The sequence below is a fragment of the Dipodomys ordii genome, unplaced genomic scaffold (genome assembly GCF_000151885.1).
Source record: "Dipodomys ordii isolate 6190 unplaced genomic scaffold, Dord_2.0 Scaffold24, whole genome shotgun sequence".
NCBI classification, from domain to species: Eukaryota; Metazoa; Chordata; class Mammalia; order Rodentia; family Heteromyidae; genus Dipodomys; species Dipodomys ordii.
Window position 1 is genome coordinate 3,319,504 of NW_012267240.1, and position 23,681 is coordinate 3,343,184.

A 23,681-nucleotide genomic window follows, 5' to 3' on the forward strand; every position below is an offset into this window, starting at 1 on the left:
AGCCATAGAACCACTTCCAGGTTTTCTGTGTATTTAGTACTGAGGAATGGAACCCGGGGCTTCATGTATGCTATGTAAGCACAATACCACTAAGCCACATTCCTAGCCCAATAACATATTTTTGATAGATACTAAAAGAGTAGCATCAGAGGATACAACTTCCAAACAGCACAGGACAAAATAGAATTAGAGAAAATACTGAAATAAAAAAATGAGGTGAAAGAGAGAGCAATAGATGACAGGACTAGAATCTAAGAAAAGATGGGACAAGTATCACAAAAAAGATTATATATAAATAAATTAAAATGCCTTCATTAAAACAAAGATTGTCCATCTGAAATCAGTTATAAACTGTAATACTAAACATGTAAATTTCAGCTGGATGCAGATGGCTCCAAAGTTAATCTCCAAAATTAGGCACCAGTAGCTCACACCTATAATCCTAGCTAGACAGGAGGCTGAGATCTGAGGAGAACAGTTCAAAGCCAGCTTGGACAGAAAAGTCTGTGAGACTCTTCTCTCCAATTAAGCACCAAAAAATGTGTGAAGTGGAGTTGTGCCACAAGTGGTAGAGTGCTAGCCTTGATCAAAAAAAAAAATTTGCAGAACAGTGAGTGCCTAGGCCCTGAGTTCAATCCCCAGGACTTCCACAAAACAAAACAAAGCAAAATGTTTAAGTTTTGAGCAGTCATGAAACATGAAGATGAGAAAGACATATGGAGACAACACCAAATTAAATTAGACAAAATTCTAAACTTTTGGTAAAAATCATTACTAGAGTGTGACAGAATCACTTCATAATGATTTGATGGGTCAAAACTCATAACAAATTCATATTTTTGGTGGCACTGAGATTTAAACACGGAATCTTGAACTCTCGCTCAGTATAATGGCTCACAACTGGCACTCTACCACTCGAGCCATGCCTCCAGCCCCTCATGTTGCTGATTATTTTGGAGATGGAGTCTCATGGACTTTTCTGCCTGAGATGGCATCAAATCTTGATCTTCCAGGTCTCAATCTTCTTGAGCTACTAGCTAAAATTTCCATGTAGCTATTAATATAGTTTCAAAATACACGAAGCAAATGTATTTGATTTTGGTCAATGAAATACATATATAGAATCATAAACTGATTTTCTTAATAAAAAAGGCAGCTTATGACCTGTGCTAGTTTTCTTCATGCTTTCCTGCTGCCTGTTGATGGTTGGACATGAACTTAATGCCTGGACCTTGGACAGGTACAGGAGAGGCCTGGGGCCTGAAGGAATTTGTAGAGTAGAAGTATTGCTGCAAATCCTAACTATCCACTCCTAAAGTGTCCCCAGGTAATTGAGAATAATTAGTTCCTTTCTTATGTAAGCCACTATTTTTAGAGTCTGTTTGTCTCACCAGAACATAATCCTAGCTAGGACAGATCAAGTTGACTGAAGCCACAAAAGCAGACACTTGTGCAAATGAGGGGGAAAAGAATAATTGCTTTCCTAATCCCAAAGTGCACCCAAGGTATTATTATAACACTTAGATAATCAACATGACAGAAGAAAAAGCAAGTTCTTTCCAAAGGCCATAGGTGCTGTGATGCATATGGTTTATGAATCTGTGTTTCTGCTGTTACTTTCAGCTGATTAGTCAGTGAGGAAGGAAATAGAAGATTAGAAGATTAATTTAGTTCACGTAGACTTCCTTTCCTCCTGCTCAACTTCAAACACTTAATATCCATGGAAATTGCCAAATGGTCCATTTGTGTTTAATATCCTCTATAGGAAATGTAATTGATTAAAAGAAATATCCTTTAGAGAACGCATACATTCTAATTTTGGCTCTATAATACCTGATTGTGCTCTGTGCTCCTTAGACACTGGTTTTGCTTCTGCTGTTCTTGCTGGAATTTTTCAATTGAATGACAAGACTCAAGAGAAGAACTGCAAACCCTCACCAGGTAATAGAGGGATTAGAAATGTAGAAGGATGATTTCCATGTGGAAAACTAAAGATGGGTGGCCTCTCTAAATGATGTCATGGTGTCCAGTGGGAATGCCAGTTGGCTGTGGCATATTTTTGATTGGTGCAAATCCAAAGTGGTGTACCAGAGGAAATGACTGCAGGCCTTCAAGGGCCTACGCTATGAGAATTCTTACCAGTGAAATAAATCAGTGGCTTTCAAACTGGGGTACACATGAAGTACTCTAAAGAACATGCAAATACAAGTGGCTTATGGGAAATTGATGTCCAGTGTCTAGACTCTTTAAAAAAAATGCATGTTCTCTCCTCCTCTCTCCCAGCCCCATCCTTCAATAAACAAGATTCCATAGGAAGACATTGATCAAGATGCAATGAACTCATTTGGACACCAGAGGCCCATACCTATAATCCTAGCTACTCAGGAAGCTGAGATATGAGGATCATGGAAACCAAGCTTAGACAAGAAAGTCCATAAGATTCCTATCTCCATTTAAGCACCAAAAAGCTAGAACTGGCGCTGTGGCTCAAGTGACAGAGTACTAGCCTTGAGCAAAATAGCTTAGAAATAGTGCCTAGGGCCCTGAGTTCAAGCCCCAGGACTGGTGTGTGGGTGCATACACACACACACACACACACACACACACACACACACACACAGATGCATTGAACTCATAAACTGACACATTGAATTGAAACTCCTTTGTACAACTACTTAAAGACAATAAAAATATGATATAAATCAAACAATAAAATCAAACAAATGCATGCATCTCACAATGTTCTTACATATAAGACAACATTCTGCTTTTCTCATCCTAACTCCTTTTTATAATCATACTTCTCCCACCTTTCAAAATGTTAAGATATATTCCAGCCAGAAATCAACAAATGATTTCACCATAAGCCTGACTTTGTTTCTGAACAAAATTATGCTCAATAGCAAAATTAATTTTCATTGCAAATATCTGACATCTCATTATTTGAAAAGGATAATGCTTTTGGTGTTTTTTTTTAAAATCTCTTTAATAAGAATTACAAAATTGGAGGGGAAACTACTATGAGTTAACCAAAGAATGCTTATTTTCCCCAAATAAGTAATATCCTCCCTCAGCCATGTTCTCATTCGGTGTGGACACATGATTTACTGGGCATCTGGAAGCCATTCTTTTGAGACGTCTTCAGTGTTTCCTTTGGTGTTATTGGGAGACATCACCCGGATATTATTAATCCTCCGTTTGTTTTTCCAAAATATCAAGTCTCACATTAAATCCTTTATTCTCCGTGAGGATTTCTAGAGTAATCACTTCTTGGCTAGACTACACATTTTCTATATCAAATAACTTTCCCTACATTCCAGGGTATTTTGCTCTGAGTTTGTGCTTTAAAAAAATCCAGAACAAGTGCATCTAGACAAAAAACAAAAAAGGATTGCACAAACTTCTTTTACAATGTTTCTATTCATTTAGATAATCAGTAACATTTTGAGTACTTTTTATTTTTTAATATTTAAAATATTTGCATTAATAAAGAAGAAAATTTGAACCACTAGTTCTACTATTCATGCTAGATATTTTGGCTAGAGGGTGAAGTAGAATATAATGAGAATAGAAATCAAGATTTAAATGTATTTGCTAAATGCTGAATGATACAATGAAAAATGCTTGGATAGACTGAATTATTAGTTGCAGTTACTGCATTCTTTTATGGTGGTATTAAATATCTACACTTTTACTGTGACTTTATGGTGGGCAAATATTAATTCCTCACTCAGTCTTCTGTTGCTATAATAAAATACCTGAGTTAATCAAATTGAAAAGAGGAAAGGTTTCTTTGGCACCACTGTTTGAGAAGTTCAGCTCAGGGTGGGTGGACCTTATTGCTTTGGGGCCTGTAAGGAGGCAGCACGGCATGGGTGTAGAGCATGGTGAAAGAGCTCATTCACTTCATGGATAGATGTAAGCAAGAGAGAAGGACAGGAAGAGACCAGGATCCTACAATCCCCTTGGATGGCATATCTCCAGACCTACACCCCACATCCTTTCCCCAACAAGAAGCTATATAACTTAGGTCCCAAACACCAAGGAGAACCCTGTACTGAGATCAGGGACTGACTGAATGCTGAGTCCGCTCAACCCTTCTCTGGCCACCCTTCCCTGTACTGGTAACCTAGGTCATACCTCAGGGCCTGTCTCTTAAAGGTTCCACCACCTTCCAATAGCACTAAGCTGGGTCTGTAGCCATTAACGCATGGACTTTGGGGTGATGTTTACCATCCAAACTATAGCACCTACCATTTGTCATTGGGCTTGGCCATATGACTTGTTTTGGCCAAGGAGATGGCAGTGTACATGATACAGTTAAGAGACTTGGCTTGCCTATGGAAATGATCCAGAGGACAGAACATGCTGAAAGTCACCACTGCCCCTCAGCCACGGTGGCTGGAACCAAGCCAGCCCAGAGACACACAAATGAGGCAAAGCAACTTAGGAAAAGTATAGGTCAACCAAACAGACACTTAAACCACAAAAGACCTGCAGATTCTCACACATGTGCATCACTGATTTGGGGGGTGCACCTTCTATGTAGCAATAGTTAATTGAAATTGACTTTACCTCCTTTGATGCCTGGCATTCATGCTCATAGCAATGAGAACCAATCCTTACTATTGTCTTTGATATTGCCCAAATAGATTCTTTTCTTTTCCTTTCTTTCTTTTCTTTTTTCTTTCCTCTTGTGCCAGTCCTAGAGGTTGAACTTGGGGCCTACATGCTTTCCCTGAGATTTTTAAAAAAAATTTTAAACTAGCACTAGGCCACTTGAGGCACAATTCCATTTCAGGCTTTTTCTGGTAGTTCATTAGAGTTAAGAGTCTCCCAGGTTTTCTTGCTCAGGCTGGTTTCGAACCTCAACCCTCAGATCTCAGCTTCCTGAGTAGCTAGGATACAGGCATGAGCCAGTGGTGCTGAGCTTAAGTCCATTTCTAAAGAACATGTTTAAACTACCCTTATTTAAGTTTTCTTTTTTAGAGATGGTTGTTGACTTCTTACTCTGGAAACAGGAAATGTAATTCAGTAACCAACACTCCTTTCCCATGCTAGCCACATACTTCTCCAGGGTCTGTTTCCTCTCGTCCCTTGGGCTCCTGTTTTTGAGGGGTGGGGTACAGTGGGGGGTACACTGGCTTCAGTCAGGCCTCAGAAAGCCTAAGTCCCTAAAATGACACGACTTAGTATTTGCATCGAATCTATACAAATCCTTCTGTATAGGTTTAAATCAACTCCAGATGACTTGTATTACCTAAAATGAAGTAAAGCCTATGGAAATACTTGTTATGTTGTATACTGTTGTTTAAAGAATACTTATTAGAAAAAGTCTGTGTATGTGCAGAAAAAAGCAATGTCTTTTTAAGTACTTCTGATCCACATGGCTAAACATATGAATAAGGAGCTCACAGGTAGGGAGGGGCAACCATATTTGATTGGAAGGACTCTTAAATGAGAGCCGCTATAAATGTTTGAGCAGTTTTTCAGGCTGGTCAACATCAGATTTTCCATCTAGAGTTGTAAGCTGGGTTGCAGGTCCAAGGAAGGTAGCCAGAAAGGTCTGAGAGAACTCAGAATTCAGGGCATCCCTGATTTCAGGACTATGTGTCAGCTATGTTTGGGGCCTAAGTTATAAATATTCCTGCTGGGGGTCTAAGTCTGGAGACATGCCAGCCCAGGGGATGGTGGGATTCTGGTCTCTTCCTGCCCCTTTCTGTTGCTCATTCCCAGCCATGAAATGAATGAAACTTCTTCACCATGCTCTGCCACTAAAGTGTGCTGCCTTATTACAGGTCCCAAAGCAATCTGGTCAACCTTTTTCCCAATACCTACTGTCAGGGACAAGGATTTAGAACCCAGCTACCTATGAACAAACTCTTCCTTGTTTTCAGCCCACTCATTCCTCCGCCTTGAGAGATGATTCCCAGTCCTGAATCTTTCTAAGGTCTGTGATTTACAAATCTTATTTTTGTTGGCTTTGAGACCTTGATTTGGTTTCAGTTTTCTCTCTGTTACACCACTTCAACTATTTGGGTTTCTATTACCCACTTTTTGTTGACATATTTTCCCATTTCAGCTTCCTCCTCCCCTTCTCTTACTGTATTCTCATTTTAGTGGGTTTTGAGGAACTGCATAATGCCCAGACTAGAAGTTGAGCACTGAAATTTATCGGTCCAAAATTCCTAAACTCCTTTTTATCATTTCTCTAGACTTTTCTTCAGACTATGAAGAAACTATCCTTCCTAGGTTTCTTTTCAATGTATTCTTATGATATGCTTATTGTGATGCTACAAACTTTAATTTGAGGCTCTGTTTATTTTGAAAAAAAAACTTGCTCATGTTTTCCAGTAAGGGCAACTTTTGCAGTACATACAAATAGTAGAAGCTACATTAAGTTAAAATGTATAAAGCAATTCTATGCTATTACTATAGTACAAGCCAAGTGGTAGTCCCAGTTTCAAGTTCTATGGGGTGCTCTTTGTATTCTTCAATGGAAGTTGCTTCTGTTGTAACTAACACTTCCTAATCAATAGACCAAGCCCTCGAGAATGGAAAATCCCAAATCCTACCAGTAAGTAGAGAAGAGTAATGGTGAAACATTTCAGTCTTCGACCGGCCACTCCCAAATTCTAACTACATAGATGTTATGCATCAACTGTTAAATACAAGCAAGTACCTCATCTTAGAGGGGTGTTCCATATTGGTATCTTAGCTGAGCCACTATCTTATCAGGATGCCCAGATCAGTATATATGCTTTTACAGGAAACATCCACCATGCCCAAGAAAATGAGTGACAAACATGATTTGTTGCTTAGGCCAGCAGTGTCAAGGAGCAAGACATTGTCCACTAGGTAGGTAACTTGCAGATTTCTGCCTCTATTTATCAGTCACCCTTCTACATCTAAGCCAGGCAGAGCTGAAGGAGACAGTATTTCTAGACTTTACTTTGTAGAGGCAAGAGAAAGGTGACAGGATCACAGACACTCCTGGAAAGTCTAGAGCTGAGCAGAATAGCGGTCTACATGTCCCCACAAGTGAAAGTTCTATTACATAGAACTATTCCACTCCTGACATCATACTTTCAAATGAGAAGAGAAGAATAAAGCAAGGATAGATCTCTCTCTGTGTCTCTTTCTGTCTCTCTCTCTGTCTCTCTGTCTGTCTCTGTCTCTCTCTCTGTCTCTCTCTCTCAGTTCTATATCTGCGTAAAGGTTTTGCTTTTGATCCATATACATCCACCTGTGGAATACTCTAACATTTGCCTCTTTAATGTTTGAGAAGCAGTTTTAGTTCCTAAACATACTTCCAATTCATTCTGAGAGCTGGAATTACAGGCATGAACCACCATACCTGATTCTCTCTCTCTCTCTCTCTCTCTCTCTCTCGTGTGTGTGTGTGTGTGTGTGTGTGTGTGTGTAGCTCAGGAGTTCATGGTTGCTTGATTGTTGCTCTAGCACTTAAGCCACATTTTCAACCTGTCATTTTGCTGCTTATTCTGGAAGTGGAGTCTCTCAGACTTTTCTGCTCAAGGTAATTTTGAACTGTGATCCTCTATATTCCTGCCTCCCAAGGGCTGGGAAGGTGGCTCAGTGGTAGAGTGCTTACCTTGCATGCATGAAGCCCTGGGTTCAATTCCTCAGCACCACATACACAGAAAAGGCCGAAAGTAGTGCTGTGGCTCAAGTGGTAGAGTTTCCTGAGCAAAAGAAGCTCAGGAACAGTGCGCAGGCCCTGAGTTCAAGTCCCACGACCGGAAAAAAAAAGTATCCATATTCCTGCCTCCCTAGTAGCTAGGATTATAGGTTTGAGCCAACCTGTCAACTCTGTGTGTGTGTGTGTGTGTGTGTGTGTAATTACTGGGGCTTGAACTCAGGGCTCAGGTGCTGAAACTTAGCTTCTTCACTGGAGGCTGGTGCTCTACCACTTGAGCCACAGCTTCATTTTGGCTTTTTGGTGGTTAACTGGACATAAGAATCTCATGGACTTTCCTGCTCAGGCTGACTTTTAATCATCATCCTCACATCTCAGTCTTCTGAGCTAGGATTTCAGAACCACTGGCACCTAGTTGTTCTTTCTTTTCTTCCTCCTTTTTTTCTTCCTTCTCCTATCCTCCTCCTTCTTTCTTCTTCCCTAGTATTTTCTTTTCCCCATTCCTTGAGTCTCCAGTGGGTTTTCTGAGTTGGTATAGTTTTTATTGGTCGAGTAAAAATAAAAATCCAAATGGCTAAAAGTAAAAAGCACATTACAAAAAAGGCAGGGGGGGGGGAGTTTTCAGGTTATTTCATGTCTCCGAAGAAGACTAATAATGAGCGATTGCTGCTTTCCCGAGGAGTATTACAATTCTACTGTGTTTACTTGTAAGGGTGGAACTGTGAGCCTCGCTGCGGTTAGAGGCGCTGACCACCGTGATGGTTACTCTAGGCGAAACTGCCTGGGGTTTGGAGGGAGTGAGGTGCTCCGGCCTGGAAGCCTGAGGACTTCCCACCCAGGGAAGGCATCTCGGGGTCGCGGGAAGCCCCTCACAGGCCCTGCAATCCGCAGGGAGCGCGCAGGACCCCGCCAGCCCTCCAGCCGGGAGGCAGCGCACCTTTTCGGGGGGCGCTGGGCGCGGTAGGCGGTGCGGGTAGAACCCCGCGAGGTCCACCGAACGCCGCGCACCCGGGATTCCGAGCGGAGCTGCGGGTGGGCTGGAACCTTGGAGGTGCGGGAGCGGAGCTCAGGGTCCGCAGTGACAGACGCGGGGTGGTCAGTGCGTGGCGAAGCGGGAATCGGGAGACTGCGGGGTCACCAAGGGGATCCCGGAGGGAGCGGATCCGGAGACTGCGGGGTCGCCAGGGGGTCCCGGAGGGAAGGCGAGCGGGTGGAGGCCGGAGGCCCGCGGGCGCTGCGTCCCGGCGCCCCCGTGTTTACTGGCGTCCTAGCAACCGGCGGGACGCGCGGTGCGGTGTGCGGCGGGCCGGCGGCGGGCAGGTGAGTGCGGCCCGGGGCGGCGGCGCCTGCGGGATGGGGGCTGCGCAGGTGTGTGCGCTGGGGGGAAGCCCCTGGCTTGGATTCCTCTCTCTGCGTCCCGGCCCTGACATCGCCCAGTGCGCATCTCTCATGCCCGCTCCATCTCGGCCTGGGGCCCGGGGACTCCCGGCTCCGGCGATCCCAGGCCGCCCGGGGGACCCCTGGCTTTGGCGATCCAAGCCACCTTTCCTCCTCCCCGTGCCCGGCTGGCTATCCCCTGCCTTCCTGAACTTCTTCTCCACGGAGCTCAGCCTCCAGATCTCCACTGGATTTGCCGCGTCTCCAGGCTTCCCGCAGCCTGAGTCTGCAGCCCGCACCACCAGCTCACGCTGGCGCTCGCCTCAGGTTTGATCCCGTCAGAGCTGAAGCTGAGATTCATTCATTCATTCATTCATTCATTCATTCATTCATTCATTCATTCATTCTGTCTGTCTGTCTGTCTGTCTATCCGTCTGTCTGCCTATTATCTATCTATCTATCTGTCCGTCTATTATCTATCTATCTATCTATTTATCTATCTATCTATCTATCTATCTATCTATCTATCTATCTATCTATCTATCTATCTATCTATCTATCTATCTATCTCTGTAGGGGCTTCTTGCCCACAAAGCAGGTTACTGATCGGACCAGCCACATTTTGAGATCTTGGGAAGGAGGCCCAACATTTCCGTGGCCTCTGAAAGAATTTCGTTTTGCTCTTGTTCAAATGTTAAAGAAATTATTCTCCAGTGGGTTTCATTTTTATTAATCATAATGTAAGCTTGAGACGGATGTGTAAAAAGAAAAAAAAACAAGTTTTTACCTTTTAGATTGAGAAGAGGAAAAAAAAATGAGGGCTTGGTGATTCTCCGTTTGTGTAAACACACCACAACCGCTGTGTCTCTTTGAACTTTTGCTTTTAGAATTTTACTTCCATTCAAATGTGCCATGTGTTTAAATGTTCTCACTATAAGCCGTTTTATTTTTTTTCTGAAAAGTTTGACCTGAATTGTAAAGACCCAGCATCATTGATTATTTATCTACTAATAATTCTGTCCTTACCTTCCTGATTGCTGTAGGCCCTGTAAAGGTTTTTTAGCGTTTCTGCTAAGCCTTTTGGAGAAAGCCTGTCCACTTCTGCTGATCTGCATCACTTGACTTAGAATATTAATTTGAATAAATTCAAATGTAAGTTGCATTTCTACCTCTATAAAATGTCTCATGGCCAAAAAAGCTCTTTGTATGTTTAAGCTTTCTTTTCCTTTTTAAAAAATGAACACACATTTACAATATTTCCACACACACACTGTGCACTTTGAACAAATTAACCTCTCCTGCCATATTTTCAGTTTCTTTTTCAAAGTGTCTCCTAAGAAGCCTCTATATGTTATGCTGACAATCTCACGTCATCTAAGCAATTTCACATTTTTTTCCTTAAAGGAACACTATAAGATCACCAAGGCAAATGTTATTCTTAAAATTAAAAACAGACAGAGCTGTCCACCTAAGCAAGTCTGTATACAATAAAACTTCTTACAGGTATTCATCATTTATGTCTATTTTTGTAACAGTGGGAAACCCAAGTGTCACATATGTGGCAGTACATGAGTCCATGTTAGAACCTAAGGCATTTAAAAAAGATTAACAATAAAAGCTCAGAGGGAACAGACAGGAACAATGACAGAAAAGGTAATTGCACAGGAAGCACTGGACAATTGGCCAGACCCGTTAAATTGTAACTCCCTTGTACAACCTTTTGAAGTTCAGCAAAAAGTTAATTAAAAAATAGAAATTGAGGAAATCGTGTATATGAATTATGTACATTTTTCACTAGTACTTATCTCTATCCTTTATATTTCTAGATCAGTTGCTCTATCTGATCCAACACTTGGTTTTTATAACAAACATTTTGTAATGACAGTTTATGCTATTCTGAAATTCAGATTGCAGATAATCATGCTACATATATAATGGTTTTAAATATTTATATTTATGTAGTTATGAAGTAAAGGAAAATACTTGTAATGTTTAGGTACCACTATAATAGAACATATAAGGAAGTTATCAGATGGTCTGGCTTTACACAGAATTACCATGAACACAGCTGCCCCAAATGCAGGCCAACAGACACGTCATTACAACTTAAATTTGTGAATAGCTTTGTCATCCACAGCATGTTTTCTAAAATGCTAAGCTTTATGAAGTTGCATGTAAAATGAAATATCTACTGCCATCCTTCTCTTTAAAATGATAATCACAATCCTAGAAAATTCAGTATGTACTGCAAGAGTGGAGAAATACTTGGTGAGTTTTGTAAAGTGTAGGAAAGTTGTAGGTTGAAGTTGCTCACCGCCAGATGTCTAGACACATGCTCCTGCTAGAATATTGTCCTGCACAGAAAGACATCATGCATTTTTAGTCTCATCTCTAAATGCTAATGATGTTTTCTTACTATTCCCTTGATAATTAGCTATCTGTATAAGAGTCCTATTCTGCTCCCAGCAGGAAACACCATCTATAGGGATCTATTTAAATCCTGTGGTTGGGGTTCAATAATTGATACAGTTTCAATAATTATACAGAAAGTATAATCTCTATTTCATTTCTGTTAAACTGTGTACTTCTGAGATTTGTACTAATTATGGTCATAAAAGTCTTCATTTAACTCTATAACCATTCATCTAATATTCTAGAAGGAAGGTTTTCAGTATTACTAGAAATGAGAAAGCAAACAAGTACAGATTATTTGAAAAGAATATCAATTAGATATTAATATAAGAAATTCTTTTCTATTTTGGTTCTTATGTAATGTTGTAAATTATGGTATATTTTAAAGATAGTCTTTTAAATTCTGTTTAGCCAAAGTGAAATTAGTTTTATTTGAATTTGTTTTAAAGATTGCTAGATTATTTTGATAACTAATTCAGACAAAGGGTCTCACAAAACTCTTGCTTATTTTTATATCTTTCATTTGAGAAAACAAAATCTCCTCTTAAAAAAACTGAAAAGTACTATAAAAGACTTCTATTCTGAATAACATATATGGGGAAAGAACTCTGATTATTTTCTCTCCAGATATTCTGGTAATTGGCTTAGTATTTCTATATAAATTTTCAACAAAAAATCAAATTATAGTTCACAATCATATTCTTTCTCCATTTCATAGTAATTTAGAAAATCCCATTATTAATTTAGAAGGCAGGTGGGGAACTTAATTAAAGTTCAGAAATATGTTCTTCTGTCACCATTGCCCTGATTCTCATATGATCTCTAAGAAAGTGAGAATAACTACTCAGTTTAATAGCATATAGTTTAATAGTATAATAGTTTAATAGCCGATCAAAGGTTTTTCCACCTAATGCCCAGCCCCTAGCAGAACTGTGACCAAGGCCCTGGCTGCTAATCTCCTTCAATTCTTTTTTGAACTCTGCAGTTTTCTGTTTGGGTTCCCCCTCCCCATGTCTGAATTATCTTTCTTAGGCTTGAGGAAATCAGATGTTATTAACTATAGAATAGCAGGCAGAAATTGGAAATCCTTATGTCCTTATATTGGAATTGATTTACTCTTTTATTGCTTAATGAGCCACCAGGTAGTTTTAAACATTCATCTCCAAAGTTAGATGCCAGTGGCTTATGCCTGTAATCCTAGCTCAGGAGGCTGAGGTTTGAGGATCACTTTTGAAGCTTGCACAGGAACATTCGACTCTCCAATAAACTACAGAAGAAGAAGACGAAGAAGACAAAGAATAAGAAGAAGTTGGAGGAGGAGGAGGAGGGGGAGGAGGAGAAGGAAGAGGAGGAGGAGGAGGAGGAGAAGGAGGAGGGGAGGAAGAGGAGGAGTGGAGGAGGAAGAGGAGGAGGAGAAAAGAAGAAGAAGGAGGAGGAGGAGGAAGTAGGAGGAGGAGAAAGGAGGATGAGGAGGAAGAGGAGGAGGAGAAGGGAGGAGGAGAAGGAAGAGGAGAAGGAGGAGGAAGAGGATGAGGAAGAGGAGGAGGAGGAAGGAGGAGGAGGAGGAAGGAGAAGGAGGAGGAAGGGGGAGGAGGAGGAGGAGAATAATAATAATAATAATATGAGGAAGAAGAAGAAGAAGAAGAAGAAGAGGAAGAGGAAGAGAAAGAGCAGCAGCAGCCAGAAGTAGAGTGTGGCTCAAGTAATAGAGCACTAACCTTGAGCAGCTCCAGGACTGGCATACACAAAAAAGTTAATTTCTAAGATTACAAAGCAGAATATAGAAGGGCGGGAGAATGAAACCGTAACAATCAATGCATATGTGTGTGTGTGTGTGTGTGTGTGAAAATGGAACTAGGAAAATGGAAAGCATGGGTGGTAGTGGGCAGATGGGAAAGAAGGGTGAAAGGGGTACACTGATGAAAATGCATTGTGCTCAGAAACTGAAACCCCTTTGCACAACAATTTAAAGATAATAACATTAAATTTTTTTTAAAGTTGGATGTGGGTTGACTAAGATAAAGTCTTAAAAGTGAAAATGGCAGGGAAAATGTGAAAGGTATGTTTCTCTCTCATCGTTTCTGCTTTTCTGTAGTGCATACGGAGCTCGGATTGGAGCATTAGCTGGTCCCATGGGTGTGGCACTGGCCAAGTCTGTCCAGTGGAAGGCGGCCGAATTTGGGACTGGAACCCTAGAGACCACCCCTCTGAATGAATCGATATTGAAAGAAATTACTAAGTTTGTGGAGATGTTTATTGTTAAACATCCCCACGAGGCCAAGTTTGTTTTTGTAGAACCACTTGAATGGAAAACCAAGTTGACGCCCTCAGTGTTTAACACAGATTATATTGTCAGGTAAGCCACTTAATTGCTTCTAGAATTGAACATCATCATTATATGTATTCTCATGGTTTGATGTGGGTTTAGGGTGAGTCTCTAAGCCTCTGAATCTCAGATATCCTCTACACTGCATTGAACTCAGGGATTGCAAAGTGGAGGTGATCAGATGAAATCTGAGGGGGCTGCGCTTGGTCAACATAACTAGTTTTGAAATTTAAATTTCATTTTCTTTTGAGAGAGGATATATTCACTAGGCCACCATTCCAGCATTCTTTGTTTACTTACTCTTGGCCTTTTACCAACCATATAACCTTCTGGACAATCAATAGTCTCTGGTTTTGTAACTTCTTTTTTTTTAATAAGTTTTTTATTGTGAAAATACTGTACAGAGGGGTTACAATCACATGAGCAAGGTAATGAGTAAATTTCTTTTCTTCAGATATTTTTCTTTTCTTTTATTTTGTGGGTCATGGGGCTTGAACTCTGGGCCCAAGTGCTGTCCCTCAGCTCTTCAGCTCAAGGCTAGTGCTCTACCACTTGAGCCACAGCACCACTTCTGAGGGTTTTGTGACTTCTGAAGTAGCTAAAAATTCTTCCAGGGTTCAAATCTCTCATTTCCTGGAGGGACCTGGGGTAGGCGCAGAATAGTGAATCCTCTTTTTTTTGGCCACTTCTGACTTTTTCTGCTTATGTGGTGTTGAGGAATTGAACCCAAGGCAAGGACTCTACCACTGAGCCACCTTCCCAGCCTCAGAATGGTGAATTCTGATCAATTAATTTGGCATTGAACCCAGTGTCTTGCACATAGTAGGCCAGTACTTTACCACCAACTACATCCCTGGGCCTTAAGAGACTCCTTCACCATCAGTTCTGACTTCAAATGAAAATCCTTCAAAGTTGAGATAAAAAAGATCTGACCACCCCTTCAAAGAGTGGGATATCAACTTACCTTTTACAAATATGTCTATATCTAGATATATGTATATACATAAGTTATATAAATGTATATATCTCTAGGTATGTATAATATGTATCTATATACATTCTTATTATATATCTATATAATATACATTTATAAACATAATAAATAAAATGATAAAAATAAATATGTATCTATATATATAATTACATAGTATAATTAGATATAGTAATCTATCACTATACATTATAATTAAAAATAAGTAAGCAGGGCTGGGAATGTGGCTTAGTGGTAGAGTGCCTGCCTAGCATACATGAATCCCTGGGTTCGATTCCTCAATACCATATAAACAGAAAAAGCTGGAACTGGCACTGTGGCTCTGAGCACACACACACACACACACACACACACACACACACACACACACACACATCTGACCTCATCAAAACCAATTCCCAAGGGAAGTCTCATCTTTAGACCAATGAAATTATTCCATCTAAGAGCTGATTAGTTCTTTCACTGATCTTTCTTCCCTCTGAATTTCAGAAGTATTTTTTTTTGGGGGGGTCCAGTCATGGGGCCTGAACTCTGGGCCTGGGTGCTGTCCCTCAGCTCTTCAGCTCAAGGCTAGCGCTCTATCACTTGAGCCACAGCGCCACTTCTGGCTTTTTTCTTTTTGCTTATGTGGTGCTGAGGAATCGAACCCAGGGCCTCATGCAGGAAAGGCAAGCGCTCTACCACTGAGCCACCTACCCAGCCCCTCGGAAGTATTTTTAATGGTCAATTTCTGTGTCACTCTGCTGTGGGTCACTTTTCCCCAAGTGTTTGTCCTTTCTGGATGATTACCCCAGTTTCTACTGCTTCTACCTGGTTCCAGCTTTCTTTTTTTTTAACCTTTGAAAGATGAGCTCATCTGCAAAATCAGTTTGAAACATTAACTATTTTGTACAAAGATTAAAGCAGATGACAGAAAAGAAAATCAAGGTTGTCATTGTGTCTGGCTTCGGGACTAATTTTATGTTCCAAGTACACACATGACCACATCTGCCTCCTAGTCAGGTGGGGCCACTCCTCAAATGTGTCATTGCTTTTCTTTTTCTATATTTGTCCAAATGCCCTTTCACTCTCCTCCCTTTCTCTCTGTCTTTGCATATATACCTGGACTTGAACTCCAGGGTCCAGGGCCAAGTACTATTTGGGATTTTCTGCTTATGCTGTTGCTCTACCATTTGTTCCATGCTTTCAGTCTGGCATTTTGCTGATTATTTGAACCTTGAATACACTTTTGGCTAGGTTGGCTTTAAAATGTGATCTTCCAGATCTCAGCTTTCTAAGCAGCTAGGATTATAGGTGTGAGTACTGGTGCTTGGCTACTTGTTGAAGAATATTTTGCTTTATTTCCATATGTAGTATCTAGATAGAGTTCCTCCCTCTCCCTCCTGTTTCACTCTGTCTCACTGTCCTGTCTTTCTCTCTCTCTCTCTCTCTCTCTCTGTGCCAGTCCTGTGACTTGAACTCAGCACCTTGGTGCTGTCCCTGAGCATTTTTGCTCAAGACTAGTGCTCTACTACTTTGAGCCACAGCACCACTTTTTCCTTTATTGGTGTTTAATTGGAGATAAGATCTTGTCTCAGAGACTTTCATGCCCAGGCTGACTTTTAACCACAATCCTCAGATCTCAGCCTCCTGAGTAGCTAGGATTATAGGCATGAGTCCCCAGTGCCCAACTTACTCCCTTTTTTGTTGCAACACTAGAGTTTGAATTTAGGACTTGGTGCTTGCTAGGCAAGTGCTCTATTGCTTGATCTTTGCCTCTAACAAATTTTCTGTAGTTGTTTTTTTAGATAATATCTCACTTTTGCCTGGGTTGATTTGGGCCTCTATCTTTCTATATTTACATTTTCCACTGTGGCTAGGATGACAGACATATACCAACACACCTAGTTTTTTCTGTTGAGATGACTGAGTCCTGTCAACTTTTAAAATTGAGCTGACTTGGAACTGAAACCCTTCTTGATCTCATTTCTTCTAAATAGCTGAGATGACAGGTATATCCTACTGTGTCCAAGGTTGAATTGGGAGTCTCACAAATTTGTGCCCACACTGACATTGAACCACAATGTAGCTAAGATTAACCATAGAGTCTTTTATGCATGCTATTTACTTCTAAGCAAGAAATAATTGACATTTTGATATGTGCATTTTGGAACAACTATTCCTGGATTGTTTTTATTTCTGTTCAATTTACTATGTAGCTTTTCCTTTGGGAAAATTTTCTCTTATTTTTGCTTCTGACCTATATTGATGATATTTTTTTTCTATTGGAAGGGATGATGGTTTTGGTAGAATCACTTATCTGAAAATAAATCATGCTGTGTGGCTTGGGTAAAAAACCAGATAGAGATTAATTACCATTTTGTGTGTTTGGGTGTGTACCCATTCTAGGGCTTGAACTCAGGGCCTTGCACTCTTGCTTCGCTTCCTCTATTCAAGGCTGGCACTCTACCATTTGAGCCACACCTCCACTTTTGGCATTTTGGTTGTTGATTGGAAGTAAGAGTCTTTCAGCTTTGTCTGCCTTGTCTGGTTTTGAACTGAGATACTCAGATCTTAGACTCCTCAGTTGCTAGGATTACAGGCATGAGCCATAGGCATCTGGCCCTGACTGCCTTAAAAAAGGCAAAGGGTACAGTTGACATTTGGGTCATAGTAGAAAATTACAAATGTTATTTTTACTCCCAGGTCTTAACTATACCTTATGTTCTATGTATCAGACCAAAGAATATTCCACAGCCTCCAGCCATCTAGAATGTCAACCATCTTTCTGCCACTATGACAAATTACATAAGATGATCAATTTAAAAGGAGGAAGGGGTTTCTACACCTTCACAATGTACTTGGGTGATTTAGAATGAAAATGGACAGTAGTTCTTGTATAAATACTTTATCTCACATCTTGTTCTAAAAGAAGTCAGTATTACCTATCCTGTCTCTGTGGAGTAGTACAGCTATCCTTGTGTTGGTCTCTGCACATGGGGATGGGACTATAAGTATATTTGGGCCCTCCCTTTCCACTTGAAGCTGTATGTCACCACAGGTATTTTCTGCAGAGCCCATGGAAGTTTGACCAGCCTTCTTCTGGACTAGGCTAATTAGCATCTGATACTTGAAACCTCTCCTTTGTTCCCATACTGAAAAGGTTTTCTATTTCATCAGCCTTCTTCTTTCCTTTGTGTAGAGTGTTATTAACGCAGTAAACTGGCACAACACCTTCTACATTTTGCACAATTGATCTTTTCTGCTATCATGCCTGCTCTGTTTACTCTGTAGGGACATCTGTTCTCTTCTCTAACTTTAATTTTTTTTTGGAAAAACATCTTTTTCTTGTTTTCACAAAAATTAAAGTAAAAATGAAATGTGTGTGTGCGTGTGTGTCTTTTTGTTAATACTGGAGTTTGAACTCAGAGTCTCATGCTTGTTGGGTAGGTACTATAGCTCTACCGCCATCCCTTTTGGCTTTAGTTTATGTAGGGTCTTGAATTTTTGCCTGGGGCTGGCCCCATATTACATCCTTCTCTTTCTACCTCCTCAGTAACTGGCAGACCCCATAGATCTCTTTTAACATTGGCGATTTTTATTTTATTTATCATTGGCTCTTGTTATTACCAGAAAAAATGGGAGCCATAATCTTCCTAGAACGCCTCATATTGAAGGCCAAATCCTGTACACAAAGGAGAAACAACATTGCTCAATGGTTAAACCATCCACTGATGCTCCAGAGAGATCAGGCATTTGGATTTTCTGGAATGGAATTAGGGGATTTTATAAATTGGATAATCATTCTTATTCTTTTCTCTCCTCCTCTGGTTGAACTGTGTTTCTCAAATCCTGTCTGCTCTATTCTTAGCTTATTTCTTTCAGATCTCACTCTAGTGTGTCTCAGTGATATGTATGGGTTGAATATAGTTACACTGTGGTAAGAGTTCTGGATAGAAAGAAATCTCTCAAGTAACAGCCTTCATCCCCACAGTAATACATACTTCAAGCACAATCTATGCTTTTCTGGGTCTTAGTTTTTATGATAAGTATCATGAAGGGCTCATCTCTATGATCTTTAAGATTCAGCTTAGCCTATATGAGTATTGTGACAATTAATATATTTTTGGTAAAATTTGTATTTGGTGACTTCATTTTGTTGGTGATCCAGACCATGAATATAAAAGACAACTGATCTACCACTGAGGTACGCTCTCAGCCCTGACATAAATGCTGTTACTAAGCAATAAGCTCTTTTTTTTTCCTCCCAAGAATACTAAATTGCTTCTTAACCATATCTTTATTTCCTATGTTACTATTTAGACATACATTTACTAAGTAATTACTATGTTGAGGACATCAAATTGGACATTGGGGGTTTAAGGGAAGAGATACTTTGCTGATCTCTTGCTTTATAACCTTCTCCCCCAATACAGTTCGAAAGCCTTTCCATATGGATAATGGCTCTCATTAGCAGACATTTTTCTTGACCTCTGCAAGTTGGGTGCATTATTTTATTTTTTCAAGAGCCGATTGTTCAGCTGTTAGAAATGGGGAGCCTGGAACTCTTCTGTATCATCTTAAAACACCTACAGTTGGAGTTTCAGTTTTGACTTCTCTGTCAAGTCAGAGGCTTTAACTTCACCAAGAGGAAGAATGAAACATGTCACCTGTGTCCCTCGGTTCTTTGTTTTATTTTCTTGTTAAGTAGTTTAAAATTTTGACACTCATTCAGCCAATATAACTCAATTCTGTCACCATCCATTTAGGATAAGTGACAAACCTTTTAAGCGAATCACCTTTAAGAAATCTCCTCCATCCTAAGGGCATCAAGAAGAGTACATTCTGAACACAAGGCATTCCCTTTCATTCATTCAGCTATTAAGCATCTTTTCCATGCAGTCAGTTTGAAGTACTGGGCATTAAACAATTATCTATCTGTAGTGAGCAGTATCAGTCTAACAAAGTCTCCATAACAGCTTCCAATTACCATTGTAGCCAATTGCCACAAACTTGATAACACCTGTTTTTCATTTTATACGTGTGTGTGTGTGTGTGTGTGTGTGTGTGTGTGTGTGTGTGTGTGTAATGCAGCTTGAACTTAGGACCTGAGAACTGACCCTTAGCTTTTTCACTCAAGGTTGGTTCTCTACTACATAAGTCATAGCTCCACTTCTGGCTTTTTGGTGGTTAATTGGAGATAAGTATTTCATGGATATTTCTACTCTCCATCATGATATGCTGCCTTGCCACAGGCTCAGAGCAATAGGGTCAAATGATTATATATTAAAACCTCTGTAACTATACCACAACATCAATCTTTCCTCCTTTTAAATTGATTGCCTTGAGTATTTTGTTATAGTACCCAAAGCTTAGTAATATAGATGGAGTCCACAGCAAGTGATTTAGATCTGTTCAATTTACTTTTCCTGATGAGCTAGAAACATTTCACATCTACTTACCTGAATTTCAACTTAAATAATGTCAGATTGGGTCTTAAGATGAGGAAAGATTTATGAAGGCATAAAATACAAAGAAAATCCTAGGCAACTGAATTTATGTTGTAAATGACACAAATCCATACAAATGTCACTCCCATGAAAATATCTTCATGCATCTTCACTGGCAACTTAATGAATCATTAAAGTGAACAGAAATACAAATCTAGAAGACAATAATTTCTTTTTTTTTTTTTTTTTGGTTGGTCGTGGGGCTTGAACTCTGGGGCCTGGGCGCTGTCCCTCAGCTCTTCAGCTCAAGGCAGGCGCTCTACCACTTGAGCTACAGCGCCACTTCCGGTTTTCTGGTGGTTTATTGGAGATAGGAGTCTCACGGTCTTTCCTGCCCGGGCTGGCTTTGAACCGCGATCCTCAGATCTCAGCCTCCTGAGTAGCTAGGATTACAGGCGTGAGCCACCAGCGCCCGGCAAGACAATAATTTCTGTTCAGGAAAAGTCTATTTAGAAAAACTGCTTCTTATCCTAATTATATCCAAATTAGAGAGTCCAGGATGGGGCAAATAATCCACAGAGAAGATCCAGTTTGCCTGTTTTCATAATGTTTTGGTTCATAAATACAGTGTAGCCCAGAAAACTCCTAACCACTAACTACTGTGGTGTAAAACTTTTTATGAATAAGATATCAACTTCTTCTGCCCCAGAATGAAAGTTCTACAGAACTAATGATGTGTGAAACAGACAAATAAACAAACAAGCAAAAAAGGGTATCAGAAACCAACACATTGTTAAAGAAGGCTGATGAGTTGAATTCCATTGTGAATTATAGAAACTTAAAACTTTCTTTCTGGTTATGGCCCACTGCTCAAGAACTGCAGGTGAGCTTGAAGGGTTCAAGTTTGGATGAAAGCAGGAGGGAAGTACTGAGATTCTGTGTAGAGGGACTTACATTTTTTGTATTTTATAATGAAATAGAATAACAAGCTGTGTGAGATCTTGAACTTTCATGACATCTTGGTAAATGAACTTCAACTCTCCCCCCCCCACCATGCTTTTTAGTGAAACAATGGTCCAATCAGAAGAAGTTGATCAGCATAGACAGCCTTTATTAGAGCTGCGTGTACCACAGATTAAAGTTAGAAGCTTTGGACAACTCTCACAACTGTTACTAATTGCCCAAGATAAACAGCTGGAGGAGGCTCGAGCATGTATTGAAGGTGATATTTACCCTCCATCCTGGGAATTGAACGTTTAGAAATGTGATCTTGGGTAAGAGCATTTATTGCAGTCTCTTGACAAACTATCTACAAAACTGAAAGGTAAAACACGGGTACCCTGTTCATGAAAATGTATTTCGTGTTCCTTGGCTGAACTGTTAGGCTCATATCAAATTTCTGCTTGCAAATGAAAGGAGTAGTCCCTTGCCATTACTAGGATTTCTAATGTTAGCACGTGTTTCAAGAGAACCTTCTTAGCTCTGTGAAAACCCAGCAGACAGTAGCCTACAAGATCACATGAAATATCTAATTATAAGTAATGTATGCATGCATTTTGTGTGTTTAGGATAACATGACCAGTGGATCCTAGGCATAAAGTACTGAATTCTACCCATTTCTCCTGTTAGGAGAGAAGATGTTCACTTTTGTTTAAGATGTCAATTTTAGAACAGCAGCTTCTTTTTAGCTCATGACTTCTCTTCATTTTTTGGAGACAGGGACTCACTATAGCATCCAGACCAGCTTCAAACTTCATAAGCATGTGCTACTATGCTCAGCTCTTTGGCTGTATACGTATCCAAGTTGCTTTCCTGAGGAAGGATACCTTGGACATAAAGCAGAACTTGTGATGATAATTAAGAGATGAGACATAATACATATACAAACTACTATAAACATTTATCTTGTACTTTCCCTTCCTGTAAGATCCAGTTAGCTTTCAGATCCACATTGCATGTGATCTGCGTGAGGCCATGTAGTAATCAGGTTTTTTGTCTTGCCCTAGAATTTATCCACTTTGTTTTTTGTTTGTTTGTTTTAATTTTTTTTTTGCTGGTCCTGGGGCTTAAACTGCGGGCTTAGGCGCTGTTCCTGAGCTCCTTTGTGCTCAAGGCTAGCATTCTACTTCCTGAACCATAGCGTTACTTTTGGATTTTTCTATGATTAATTGGAGGTAAGAATCTCATGGACTTTTCCTGCCCCAGCTGGCTTCAAACCGCAATCCTCAGATCTCAGCCTTCCAAGGAGCTAGGATTACAGGAATGAGCTACTCGTGCCTGGCCTACTATGTGTTTTTTAAATAAAAATTTGAGATAACATCCATAAAGTTGAAAACAAAGCTGCTGGATAAATGGCTGATTTCTTGGGTTCTTTCCTTCCCCCTCCACAGTTCTTTCCTGCTGAAAGAGCTGTTAGGAAATTTTCTGGTGCCATAACCCATTTCTGTGGGAGAACAAGCCCATCATTTCAATCAAGGCATGCTTCCTGAATGAGTCCTGCATTGTTCCATTCCAAGGTTCTTCCCCTCTTTGAACTATATTAACTTCACCATTTACCACATTCTGTTCAGTGTCTTTAGGTTCAAATAGCACATCTAGATCAGCCTTGATCCAGGAATTAGTATTTAAATATTTTGGTTCAAGTGTAATAGTGATTAGATTTGGTCTCCCAGACACCGCATCAGAGGCCTTGAGTGTGCAGGGTACAGATGGGTGGAGAGGGTAGATGGGCCAGTAGGCTGCGGGAAGCCTGCTGCTCAGGGAAGGAAGTGTTCCTGAACATGGAGCGCCAGGACACACAGACACAGACAGACACACAGACTTGCATACAGCTTGAACGATGATTCCTCTAATGAGATGAGTATTTTTCTATCTTTAAATCAATTCTGCATATATTAATTAAATGTCTATAATTAATTAATTAATATCTATATAATTAATTAATGTCTATAATTAATTAAATGAATAATTATAGCTAAGAAAAAGAAGGGAGGAAAGGGGGAAGGAAGGAAGGAAATGAAAGAAGGAAGGGAAGGAAATGAAGGATGGAAGGATGGGAAGGAGGGAAATGGCAGAGGGGGGGAAGGAAGGAAGAAAGAAAGGGAAGGAGGCAGGGAAGAGAAAGGGAGGGAAAAGGAAGGAGGAAGTGAGAGAGAGGAAGTGAGAGAAGGGAGGGGAGGGGCGAAGAGAAGAATGAGAGTGAAGTGGGAGAGAAAGGAGGAAAAGAGGAAGGGGAGGAAGGAGAGAAGCAAGGAAGGAAAAGAAAGGATAGAAGGAGGGAGGGAAGAAAAGAAGTATAATACTATTCACGGAGCTAGAACGGTGGCTCAGTGGTAGAGCGCTTGTCTTGCATGCATGAGGCCCTGGGTTCGATTCCTCAGCACCACAAAAACAAAAAGAAAAAAGCCGGAAGTGGCGCTGTGGCTCAAGTGGTAGAGCACTAGCCTTGAGCTGAAGAGCTGAGGGACAGCACCCAGGCCCAGAGTTCAG

At 40.4% G+C, this 23,681-nt stretch overlaps 1 protein-coding gene across 1 annotated transcript in view; it reads left to right on the forward strand.

Moving 5' to 3' along the window:
* The first annotated feature begins 13,578 nt into the window (after nt 1–13,578).
* The window catches only part of Armc4 (armadillo repeat containing 4), a 141,273-nt gene continuing 131,170 nt past the window's right edge, over nt 13,579–23,681 (forward strand). The window contains exons 1-2 of the mRNA XM_013014582.1: nt 13,579–13,802; nt 21,257–21,446. Of these exons, the coding sequence (XP_012870036.1) occupies nt 13,579–13,802; nt 21,257–21,446 (414 nt within the window). The remainder of the gene's footprint in view (nt 13,803–21,256; nt 21,447–23,681) is intronic.